Below are 12,216 nucleotides of genomic sequence, written 5' to 3'. Positions count from 1 at the left end.
ATTCAGCAAGACAGTATGCCGTGTGTTTCAAGCTATTAAGGGTAATAATGGTGTTGGCTGTGATTTCAAGATTCACTATATGGACAAAAGTATTAGGACAGCTGGCCATTACACCCACAGGAACCATTATGACATCCCATTGTAAATCCATGGGCATCAATATGGAGTTGGTTCCCCCTTTGCAGCTATAACAGCTGCCTCTCTTCTGGGAAGGCTTTCCATAATTTTATGGAGTGCGACTATGAGAATATTTGCACTCAGTTTCAGAAATGTCAAAGCGAAACTGATCCACATTCCCAGATGTCCCACAATATCTGGATTCACCACAGAATATGTATAGATAAGAAAAGTGTGTAAGAATCAGGATTATCCAACACTGCAGAGTGTCCAGCCTTAGTTGTCACATCGCTGTTGTAATAAAGACTGAATGGGAAGATCTGCGCAACTCCTGATTGGCTGGGAAGGAAAAACCACAACAGACTGTAAAAACACCGGTTTCGGCGTAAACGAAACCGAAAGTGCGGAACTTCACTAGACGTGGAGCGGAAGATCGGACCAGCCTAAGGTATGGTTTATTCATAATCAATAAACATATTTCAAAATTGCATTTTTAAATTTTGTTATAAGTTTAATATGACTATATGTTCTGCATTTTACATGTTAAACTGATGCACAATGATTTATATATTACTGTATGTACGAGCATGTAACCAGGATGTAGCCTATAAGGAAATCGCTAGTATACACATTATATTTTATTAATATTTATGGATTAGTTGCTGAGTTTTCAATGACAGTGTATTGGTTTTTCAGGTTTTACAAAGTGACTCACGATAAAACTTTATTTTTAGGAAGAGGGGAAATGGATAACATCGTAAAGGAGGTCATTCAATTGCTATCTAAGTCCCGTGAAGGACTTAAAGTCTCCGAATTCAGTGGTGCTTATCAGAAACATTTTTGCAAGACGCTGGTCCTCTCCAGCCTCGGGTTCAAGAAACTGGTTGATCTTTTCCATTACATGAGGGATAATGTGGAGCTTATGGAGTCAGGCGGGGAGCAAATTGTCAGGATCAAGTCAGAAAATACACACCAAGCGGAAGCTTATTACCGTAATCAACCTGAAAGCAATGGAGAACGCTTTACACTTCTTTCAAAGCCTGGACTCAATGGAATGGAAGCTAGAACCAAGTCATATAGAGATGCTCTTCAGCATCGAACTCAGCAAGAACCGAATAAGGGTACGTGATTTAAATTACGTTTTATTCGTTGTGCATAACTTAAACAGACCGGAATCCAGCCCAACCTGTTGGTATAGCTTAGATAAGTGGGTGAATGAAGTTATACCTTGTAGCTAAGGTTCTAGGTTCTCATAGATTTTTTTTTTTTTTTTTAAGTTTGAAAGTATTCTGGGTGAATCAAGGTACATATAGATTAAGCTGCTGTTTTTGTGTGAGGGCTTGATGGCATGATTTCAAAGTAGTAGCCTACAAATGCTGATTTCTTAGATTTATGTCTACCTTGTTCACAAGATTAACACTAATTAACTCAATTAATTAAACAGACCAATTCTGTCCTTTAGTTACAACATCATCTGAATCGGGGGCTTGCTTACCAGAGCCAGCTCCTGTAGAGACTGACCAGAAAGCCAAGCTGAAGGAATCAATTCGGAACCTTCTGGAACAACATCCAAATGGTGTCCCATTGTCACAGGTTCGGAAGTCCTGCCCTATGATTTATGACCCAGCTCTTTTAGATAGCTTCGTGTCTACTAAACATCTGCTGGCTTCCCTGACGGATGTACTGGAACTGAGAGGTATTGGTGTGCAGACCCACATCCACCCAGCTGGTCAATCGAACCTGACTGCAATATAGTTATATACTATTTTCTGGAACAGGCATAGCTTTCATTAACTAAACATAAGTGACGTGTGTATCGTGTACTGATGTCATACAAAATCATAAGCAAAATGGCCATAATTTAAAAAAAAAAAAAAACCATAAAGCTCTGGTAGAAATTATTTTGGAAGTTTTTTGGAAAATTTGAGCATTCCTTTTAAGATGTTTGATGTAAATTTTTGTTAGATTCATTGTGTAGAATGTTTACAAGCCTTGTATTTTAACAGATATTGTTTAGGCATTACTTATAACAATCACCGGTATCATAATTCATCATTACAATACAAGAACTGTGAGCATTATCATTAGACAGTTTACAAACCTGTAACAGAATGAAGTAAGAGCATAATGTGAATTGTAAAAAATGAAGTGACCTTTATATTTTTTGCTGATATTTTTGTGGATTTTTGTGGATTTAAATTATACTCAATTTAAACTTTAAATACTCAAGGTTTGTGTCTGTGAGCTGTATAAAACCAGTGTTTGGTATCAACAATATCACGAAGATTATTTAATTCTTTTAATTTCAAACTTTTAAAAACGATGCTGGATTTGTTTTCTCTAATGTCCTAGAAGGTTGTGTGCCTCTCCTGTCTCTGTAGATTACATGTCCCTGCTTGTGCGAGTTCCCTCTGCAGTCTCCACTTTCCTTGCTCAGTCCCAACAAATGCACATCTAAATTCCCGTGAGTATGCGGGTGTCCCTGAGTATGCGGGTGTCCCTGAGTATGCGGGTGTCCCTGAGTATGTGGGTGTCCCATCCAGTGTGTCTCTTGCAACCCCAGACTGGAAAGCCGTCAGGAAATATCGATGGACAATATCAATATTCCCCCTGACTGATTAGGATAAGCGGTTAGACGATGGATGGATGGAATATTCATATATGTAATAAGTATAGCAAATTCACATCCACTGTTTCCACGTAAAGGAAAAAAGAGAAATATACAACTTACAGAAATATTTGGTTAAATGTTGGCATTTTTTTTGTCTTTTGTATTATAAGTATAAAATCATTACGTCAAAAAATATTTGGTCCAATCAGTACTGCTTTTCATTTACAGCTAGCGAGGACATTTTGAAAAGCGATCTATAACACATAACAAAAGTTATCGAAACAAATCGTTACAAGGCAGCTACAAAACAGAGATGTCAAAAACAGAAAAGTAAAGGATGAACGTCAGGCATGTAGAGATGAACGGACAGAGACGTACACATTCACAGCTACTTCATTTATTCCCTCAAAGTACTTAATATGACAGGAGGAGAACATTGTGCCGACATATTCAGTGTCACTTTTGTGACCTCGTATCTTTGGATATCTTCTCGATGTCTGGATTGTACGAACACACATTGATTTTTAAGTAAGATTGCAAACCTTCATTGTTCAGACAGCTTAGGAGTTAGCATAGTTTTTTTTTTTTTTAAATCTGAAAATGACTCTTCTTTTCAACTGGGTTGCTGATGCCTGGTCTAGAACAAATCATGGAACATGATACAATCTGGTGTCTGGAGTAATTGTTAATAATATTGGTAACTAGCGATAATACATTATAGTAACCAAATGTAGTAATATTGATATGCACTATCTTGCCAGACAAGTCTCCTGAAGTACAGTGCATTCAAGTCCCTGCAGGAACCGGACAGATTAGACTTAATTCGTAGCTCAGCTTCAGAATTCCCGCTTGCGGCACATCAGCTTGAAGGGCTTAGGGCTTCTGATAAGGCCAAAGATCCCATTGTTGTAACTGGATGTCACCCCCGGGGGGCGGGTGAATCGAAGGCGCTGCAGCAACGACGTGAAGAAGATGAAAAGCTCCATTCTGGCGAGCTGCTCGCCAAGACACAACCGGGGGCCTGAGATGGGAAACGGGATGGTTAGGGCTACACACTGGGCAAAGTAAGGCACTGACACACTCAGGGCTACACACTGGGCAAGGTAAGGCACTGACACACTCAGGGCTACACACTGGGCAAAGTAAGGCACTGACACACTCAGGCCTACACACTGGGCAAGGTAAGGCACTGACACACTCAGGGCTACACACTGGGCAAGGTAAGGCACTGACACATTCAGGGCTACACACTGGGCAAGGTAAGGCACTGACACATTCAGGGCTACACACTGGGCAAGGTAAGGCACTGACACATTCAGGGCTACACACTGGGCAAGGTAAGGCACTGACACATTCAGGGCTACACACTGGGCAAGGTAAGGCACTGACACACTCAGGGCTACACACTGGGCAAGGTAAGGCACTGACACACTCAGGCCTACACACTGGGCAAGGTAAGGCACTGACACATTCAGGGCTACACACTGGGCAAGGTAAGGCACTGAGATCAGTCTGCAAAGTCGCACAGTAAAGTTTTTCTCACCCAAAGAGAATGGCACAAAGAACTCATGTTTCAGGAATTTTCCTTCATCATCGAGGAAGTTTCCGGGGTTAAATTCATTTGGAAACTTCCAGTGGTCCTTGTTGGTGAAAACTGCAGTCATGTTAACAACGACCTGAGTTCCCTGTAAGTAAAAAGCACAATGAAGAATGCATCATCATGCCAAAATTGACAGTGAGAATATCCATGTATCTTCGAACTGTCATTCTGCCTGTGGGCAATAATTCAGGCCCCTCTTATACTGCTGAACCCAATAGTCAATTTCGCCCCCCTGAGTAAAGTTATGGTCCTGCATGTGCCTGCGTGTTACGGTTTAAGTGGTGACGAGCACACGGCACACATTCACTTATTTTTGCAGGAGACGGAAGCAGATTCTTCACGTTTGCAAAGCCAGATAGAACATAAAAAATGTACACTAATAAAGAAAGAGTGATGTAGCAGCTGATGAATATAAAACTGAATCCCTTATGGCTGGCCGGAGGCCAACCTCAACAATGGTGGACTTTTGGGGAGTTTACAGTACGTCCCAGAACTCTGATTTGTATCACCTTATGTACATATTATACTGCCTGTGTTTCTGTACCTTGGTTAGGTCCTAACCTTTAATGTCTACATGATCATTAAACCCTGTCTACTTTAGCTGGGTATTTAGTCCTGTGTCTAGTTTATATCTACATCCCGTGTTCCCTGGATATCCTAAATGTCATAGTCCTTAGTTAAGTGTGTTAATGAAGTGGCTCCCCATTGGTTTGATAAAAAGCACTTTGGATGTCATGAAAAGTGCTATATGAATGTAATACTCATTCATTCATACAGTAAGGATCCACTCCTGACCCTTGCTTAGCCCTCATTACTGGTGTCTGTGACCTGTTCTCTATTCCAGTCTTGGTTGTTATCTATGTTGAACATGTTGTCGTGTTGAAGGGGTTAGATGATGTTCCTCAGTGTAACCCATGTGAGGCCTCTACGTTCTCTCATCCTTGTTTCTAGTCTCGGTTAGATCATTGTGACCCATCATGGTCTCTTATTTGAAGCATTCCTTGAGTTGCATTTAAAGTTAAGGCTCCTCGTGTCTTAAAACTGTGTCAATCATTCCCAGGTGTTACACTAATGACCCAGGTGTTACACTAATGACATACTGTCATCCAAGGGTCTCCAGATCAGTTAATCTGCCCCTTACTGCACTCTGCCAAGTGATGTGACAAATAAGGAGCCTTGATCTGGGTTTGGTTTAAATTGGGTTTGTCTGCTCACCTTGGCCAGGCTGTAGCCCCGTAGCTGTGTATCCGTGGTGACTGCTCGCATCACTCCCACCGGTGTGATGTTGCCAAACCTCTGTATCTCGTGCAGGGTGGCAAGAACATAATGCATGTTGGTCCTGTCCTCCATGGAGGGATGGCGTTCATAGCCGATGACTTCAGCGATCTCCTGGTGACATCTCTCTACCGTTTTGGAGGAAGGTCGAAATTGCATTTGCGGGTGCAGATCACGCTTAATCACGTAACATTCCCAGCCACGTTTAAAAACGACAGATATGAAACCGATGTAGAAACTACACAGCAACACACATAATCACAAGACATTCATTGTGTGTTGAGAATAAGTGAGACCCATCAGTTAGATTGGCATAAAAACACCAAAAGCCATAAGAGATTATTTAAACAAGATGGGGTTTGAATTTGACAGCAATTGTGTTTGCAGCCTTCTGTGACAGACAGCAAGTAAGCAACCTTTCAGACACTAGAGCAGTGTTTCCAAACCCAGTCCTCGGGGAACCCCGGACAGTTCACATTTTTGCTTCCTCTCAGTTCCCTGCACACCTGTACCAGGTATTTGGTGTTCCTGATTGGCTGGGAGCTGGGAGGGAGCAAAAACGTGGACTGTCCAGGGTTCCCCGAGGACTGGGCTGGGAAACACTGCCCTAGAGATTACTCCATCCTCCGCTGTGAAACAGGATTATCGATGCATTTAGGCTTCCCCATATAAACAACAGGTGATATATTTAACACACAATCAAAAGTAGACTTTACAAGGTGCAGAAGGTATTTGTTGTCTGTTAAACGTTAATCCTCAGTTACAAGTTAGATGTATTATCTAAATGTAGCCACATACATTTTCTAAAATAGTCACACCATGTTGTTTTGATGTTTTCTATTATCCACATTTCAGCAACATGGTGCTTCACTATAGGAACTTGGTACCTTGAATGTCAGGATGTTCCAGCATAAACATCAGACCCCAACGCAAAGTCGTGGCAGTGGTGTCTGTTCCTGCCAGGAAAAGATCAGCGACCGAGAAAACCATGTTCTCCTCACAAAAACTTGAGTCGGAGTTTGAGTTTTGCTGTTGCGATTGAGAGGAGACAAAGGAAGAACACTCAATAAAGCAGCATCGTGCAAATATACTTAAATTGTTTTATATAGACAGTTATTCAGTGCATGGTCATGAAAAACGTGGAGCCAGTCACTCTGCACAGAGGAGACTATATCAATCCATGGAGGTACCATGCCATCACAGGAAACCCACAGACACACCCTACAGCATCCTGAGGCCAGGTAGAGGGAGGAACTCCACAAGAACACGGGGAGAAGTTCACCAACACAGCCATGAGCACCAACAACCCCACAACCCTGGCTGGCTTCTGACTTACTTTTTCAATCTCTATAATATAGGCATCGATGAAGTCCCTGGGGTTTTCCCTGTCCAGCGTCGTGCGATGTTCCTTCACAGCCTCGCTGATAAAGGCAGTAAACTCTTTAGCATTACGCTGGATCTGTTGTTGGGGCCCAGGGAGGTACTTAATGATGGGAACCAAGTTGAAGATCTGAAGGACAAAGAGTTCATGCTGTCATCCATTAAGCAGACATCTGATACAAAAACTCAGCTCCACCATAAAGGAGGTTTTCTCCCGCATGATGTTTGAATGAGCTTTGTTTAAATTCAAGACACCTGAACCGGTATTACTAACAAAAATTGGCTGTGCTGCATATGCTGCAAATTTAATTTTAAATCGTTAATTCTATTCTTCTCAATATAGCAACACACAGAACAAAAAGGTTACGATCTATGTCTGATAAACAGGTGCAGAATGCAAACTAGGCATAATTAATATGATGTAAAGGATACCTGGCCGATCACAGAACCTGCCATGATGATGTTTTTGTTCACGATGTGCAGAAGGTGACAGAACCGGTCGTCATCATAATCGAAGCGGTTCCCAAAAACGATGGAGCAGATGACGTTGGATGCGGCGTTCATGAGCCAGAACTGTGGGTCAAAGGGCTTGTCTGTAAAACAGCATCATGCATCACTACACTTTCAGGCATATTTACATACAGCATCTGTCAAAAGTGTCATAATAATGCATATTTTTTTTACTGTAGACACTTGCCTGTTAACAGAATTGGAAGTTGGGATTCGATATTTTCGATAATGGAAATGGGTGGAATTTTCGATAATTTAGTCCAATCACAGGCCCAATACCTGTGAAGGCAACTTGGGTGATTCCCTACTCAAACTTGTTATGTTTGCGAAGCTATTATCCAGGCAATTGGGGCTATTTAAGGAATAATGACATTTAAAAGACAGGAATGTCCATGAACACTGTTTTAATGCTCCTCATTTGTAAATTGACATTTTCCCCAGTATTTTCAGAGAAATATGGGATACGATACAGTAAATGTACAGCCTCCTTTGACACTATAAGCATACAAGTACATTCACTGCCACATTACATGTGTTAATGGAAATTCACATTTCATTTACTTAGTAGAACTTTTTTGCAAACCAGACCCCTAATATGCAATCCTCTTGTACATTCCTAAAAAGCATTGGCATTAATAAAATTAGTATCTCTCTGAATTTTCAACTATTTCCCAAAAAAGCTCTAAGTAATGTGTGGTCAAGGGTTATGTCTTTTACATGCTGTTCTTTCATGTTTTTTTCTGGATAACAGACAAACAATCAAGCTTATCTGCTATACCGTACAATATGGATTTCAATTGTACAATAACATCATTAGTGATGATTAAATAAAAAGTAAATGTCACTAAGTGTGTTTTGTTGGACTTTGGATGAGCTTAAGGAACCGAATCGTCCCTTTTCCTTTCTTTGGCCATTATGTCAGGTGTCCAGAATCCATACCTCCCTGATTCTCCAGTTCTTCCGCCAAACATCTGGCCTCTTCAGAAACACGCTCCTCCAGTGACTTCTTGCCAAATCCAAAACTCCGCAGCGTGTGCAAGGCAAACTTCCTTTGTTGCTTCCAAGAGTCACCATTGGCCATTACAATCCCTATGGAAACAGGAAACCCTTAGGATGACATAACATCCGGACAATTTTCTGTTCTTCAAACATCACTGGGACCTACAAATCCATCGATCTGTTTTTAATAATTGACTTGATTGATCAGGTTCACAGGGGACTGACGCGTTTTTGCAGAAAACAGAATTTAAGGAACAACAACAGAATTTAAAAGTGCACAGACATTAGATACCCGTAAACATACCCTAACTCGCTGAAGGGTATTTGCTGAGCGGTTTGTACATGGGAATTCCTCAGAGATACTCTTGAAAAGCCTTTTCTGCTGAGACCCAGTCCTCAGAGACCCTCAGACAGTCCACATTTTTGTTCCCTCCAGCATAGCAATACCAAACAATCAGTAACACCAAATTCCTGGGATGGGTATGTTGGGAAGGGAGAGGGAGCAAAGAACCGACTCTTTGGGCTGTCAGAAGGTCCCCAAGGGCTGGGTTGAGAAAGATTGATATATACAGTGTGTACAGTACATAGAATGTGGCAAGTTACTAGTCATGATCTGGAACAAGTGGTTTTAATTGCTTAATAACTGAAGCAGATTAACTTTATGGAATTACCTTTTAGGACTGAATGTCAAGAAAAGTAGAAAAAGCTGTATGGGTTGCCAATCAGCTCTAGGTGTAAAACAGAGTCCACAGATACCCGTGTGTATAATTACCTTTTCCATGAATAATCCAGTCTAGAACTGGTATATAAGGTCTTCCCAGAAAGTCAGATCCATTCTGCAGCAAAGCTTCCCTAACAGCACCAATGCTGTTTAACGATACAGATGGCTGGCGACCCAAGTACAGAGAGCTGATTTCTCCATAATTTTTCATCTGTCAAAGACATTAAACATTATTTTTAATGCCATAAAATACCTTGAAGATTAACTTCAGTTGTGATGCTTGGCAATCATAAATCGTCTTACTCCAGTGTCAATTATCTAAAGAGCCTTTATCAAGTGACACTGTGTACTGTATACACACACACACACACACACACACACACACTGTTGTGTAATCATATCTTTTTGGGGACTGCTCATTCATTTCTATGGGAAAAATGCTAATGCGAACTATGATAACCTTAACCACCACGCAGCCCGAACCATAAGCATAAGTAACCAAACAAAATACAAGAGTTTTTACATTTTTTCATTACAGTCACAGATTTGTATTAAATTGGAAACTGATCCCCATAAGGGAAAAAAACAGGTATTCATCACATTGTGGGGACTTTGTGTCCCCATAAGGTAAGGTATACCTGCTCACTCTGACACACACACACACACACAGATTCTCCTAAACCACACATCTGTGAACCAGGGGCAGAACCAGGGAACCCACAGGGCACTGGCAGGTATTTCCTTCACATGCACAGTGTTAGGGTCAGAATCAAAGACGCAGCCCTGGAGGTGAAAGGCAAGCGTGCTGGAGAGGCATGGACACCAGGCAGATTCAGGGGGTTCAGCACCTGACGAGGGCCCATGAATATACAGTGGAAAATCATTTAAAGTGATCATGCTTACAGTGATCAGCCGCTTATATGGATCAAAAAGCTTGGGACAGGATCGTTCCAGTACAAATTCTGTTTAAATAATTTGCTTATAGTAATCAAGTACTCCGCATGCAGTGTCCATTTTGGGTCTTTTTTGTCACGCCCAGCTCGTCCGATCTTCGTGTGTGCCACGCCCCCTCATCATCCACGTGTGCTTCCCCGATAGTGCCCAGCCGTTCCCTGTCTGATGTCGGTCATTGTTGTAATTTACGTCGCTGTTCCACAGTCATCCCGATTAAACCCTCATTTACGCCATAGCCTACCCGCCTCGTCCTTCCCCGCTGCCTGCCTGCCCGTCCACCCCGCAATCTGTCAGATTCATATTCATATTCGTTCACTAACATTTCGCCCAGACTACCTTAAATTCGACAAGTTACCCCAATAAACCAGTAAGTACAGTATGTATGTCAAGCCAGTACAGGCCAATGGACATGACAAGACAGGACTGACTCTTTCTGAAAAGCCGCAATTACTTACTTTTCACTTAATCTCCTACCACAGTCACGCCTATTAATACTTTCATGAATAATTAAGCAAACAAGTGTCGCTGCTCTTCATTTTAACGCTTAAAAAAGTTGTCAGACATTAATCTGTTATCAGCTTTCAATAAATACGATCCCAACCGCTCCGAAGTTTTACTACGCGTATTGTGTCATTGTGTACTATTGAGTTTATTGTGTTAGTAGTACTATATGGTATTATGTGTATAATAGAGTTAAATATTTTCAACTAGTATTTGGATTTCTCGTGATCACAAATATAGTATGCAGCACTTTATGGTAATTGCAATTGTTAATTGTGTTGTCTGTGTACTACAAAAGTTAGCGCTGAAAAATTAATATATAACAAAATTGTCAAACATGGCAAATCAACGCTATCATTGCTAAAACTGCAAACTGTACAAAAAGACAGCAATTATACAAAAGGAATAACTTAACTGTCTAAACTCGTATTGGCTCGAATGTTTCTTACAGAATGTTCAAAATATAGGAAAATTGGATTCAATACATTCTATAAATGTAATTTTCACACGCCTAGACACATTTCTAAGACTATGTGGCGTGTCTGCTGAATTGTCTTACCTCATTTATGAACTTCATTGGATCTTTAATTATTTGCGGAACATTTCCCACAAAAGGAAACGGCTTGGGTCCCGGAGGAATGTTGCTTTTGGGAAACGTGATCCTTAAGATCTCCGCGAAAAACAGGAATAATATCCCGAACAGCGCGATTGTGCACAAGTCTCCCCAACCCAGCGCTCCCATAAACTCCATGATAATACTTTTTAACCAGAGGAACGTGTTTCTTTCTGTAGCTTTGATGGCTTTTCGCTGGTGAAACCCAGCAGAAGGAGGGATCTGTATACTTGCAAAATACATGCATTCCTGTTTACGTCATAAAGGTCCAGGGTGTGTATCTGAACACAGTTTATAAGCTGTACGACAGTAAGGCCTTACGTTCGTGGTCCTTTCAGTGTTGCTAATCTGAAACAACCGGTTTAACTTCTCATTATAAGGATAAACGGAACTAAGCATACTTTTAAAAATATGCACGTAAATTAGAGCAGGCTTAGGCAACTTTCCCCAGACTGTTGTGGAGAGCTGGACCAACAGGCTGAACTCAATTCTGCTGGACATTACATTGATCTCTTCATAGAAGGAGTAAAGTGTATGGTTTTGATCACCTGCTACTGGTTAGAGTAGATGTGACAATTTGGTGATGAATACGTGGAGCAGGCATTCTGTATAGTGAAATCGGCAACATTGCGTCACTATTTAATAAACATTCACAAACACGATCTTGAAAATGTCTTTTTTTCACCCTATCCATCTGACAACCCACAGACACTCATAAAAAAACTACTGCAGGCTCCTCAAAAATGGTAGTACATATACACCATTACATTTTACAATAAATATTGATAGAATAGGCTAAAAGTTACGCACGATATTTCTTGTATAATGGAATGGGGCACATTTAATAAATTCTGAATATTACCTATATATATTACCTATATCTGAATACCTTGCTGCCTATGGTAGTCACTGTTTATTATGGTGGAGAATTGATA

The 12,216-nt window shown here is 41.0% G+C and overlaps 1 protein-coding gene and 1 long non-coding RNA gene across 2 annotated transcripts; one reads left to right on the top strand and one right to left on the bottom strand.

Moving 5' to 3' along the window:
• Nucleotides 1–428: 428 nt before the first annotated feature.
• Nucleotides 429–2,855, top strand: LOC125709322 (uncharacterized). The gene is made up of 3 exons (XR_007382676.1): nucleotides 429–565; nucleotides 852–1,238; nucleotides 1,580–2,855. It is a non-coding gene; the product is annotated as an uncharacterized LOC125709322 (long non-coding RNA).
• A 254-nt stretch (nucleotides 2,856–3,109) lies between these two features.
• On the bottom strand, nucleotides 3,110–11,532 carry LOC125709306 (cytochrome P450 2C15-like). The gene is made up of 9 exons (XM_048977604.1): nucleotides 11,228–11,532; nucleotides 9,265–9,424; nucleotides 8,433–8,582; nucleotides 7,416–7,576; nucleotides 6,940–7,113; nucleotides 6,491–6,632; nucleotides 5,544–5,731; nucleotides 4,272–4,413; nucleotides 3,110–3,749 (listed from the first exon to the last, which is right to left on the bottom strand). Exons 1-9 carry the CDS (start codon nucleotides 11,522–11,524, stop codon nucleotides 3,565–3,567), a joined length of 1,599 nt encoding a protein of 532 aa, XP_048833561.1. The 5' UTR covers nucleotides 11,525–11,532; the 3' UTR covers nucleotides 3,110–3,564.
• Nucleotides 11,533–12,216: the final 684 nt, after the last annotated feature.

The sequence above is a fragment of the Brienomyrus brachyistius genome, chromosome 15, assembly GCF_023856365.1.
Source record: "Brienomyrus brachyistius isolate T26 chromosome 15, BBRACH_0.4, whole genome shotgun sequence".
In the NCBI taxonomy this organism is placed as follows: domain Eukaryota; kingdom Metazoa; phylum Chordata; class Actinopteri; order Osteoglossiformes; family Mormyridae; genus Brienomyrus; species Brienomyrus brachyistius.
This window is presented reverse-complemented; position numbering and strand designations above follow the sequence as displayed.

Bases quoted from the DNA above. Each gene is read 5' to 3' on its own strand.
- LOC125709306 (XM_048977604.1), bottom strand. From the start codon at position 11,524: ATGTATTTTGCAAGTATACAGATCCCTCCTTCTGCTGGGTTTCACCAG. The intron at 7,577-8,432 runs GTATGGATTCTG...GCTGTTTTACAG, and splicing joins AGAACTGGAGAATCAGGGAG to ACAAGCCCTTTGACCCACAG. The intron at 6,633-6,939 runs GTAAGTCAGAAG...CAATCGCAACAG, and splicing joins ATATTATAGAGATTGAAAAA to CAAAACTCAAACTCCGACTC.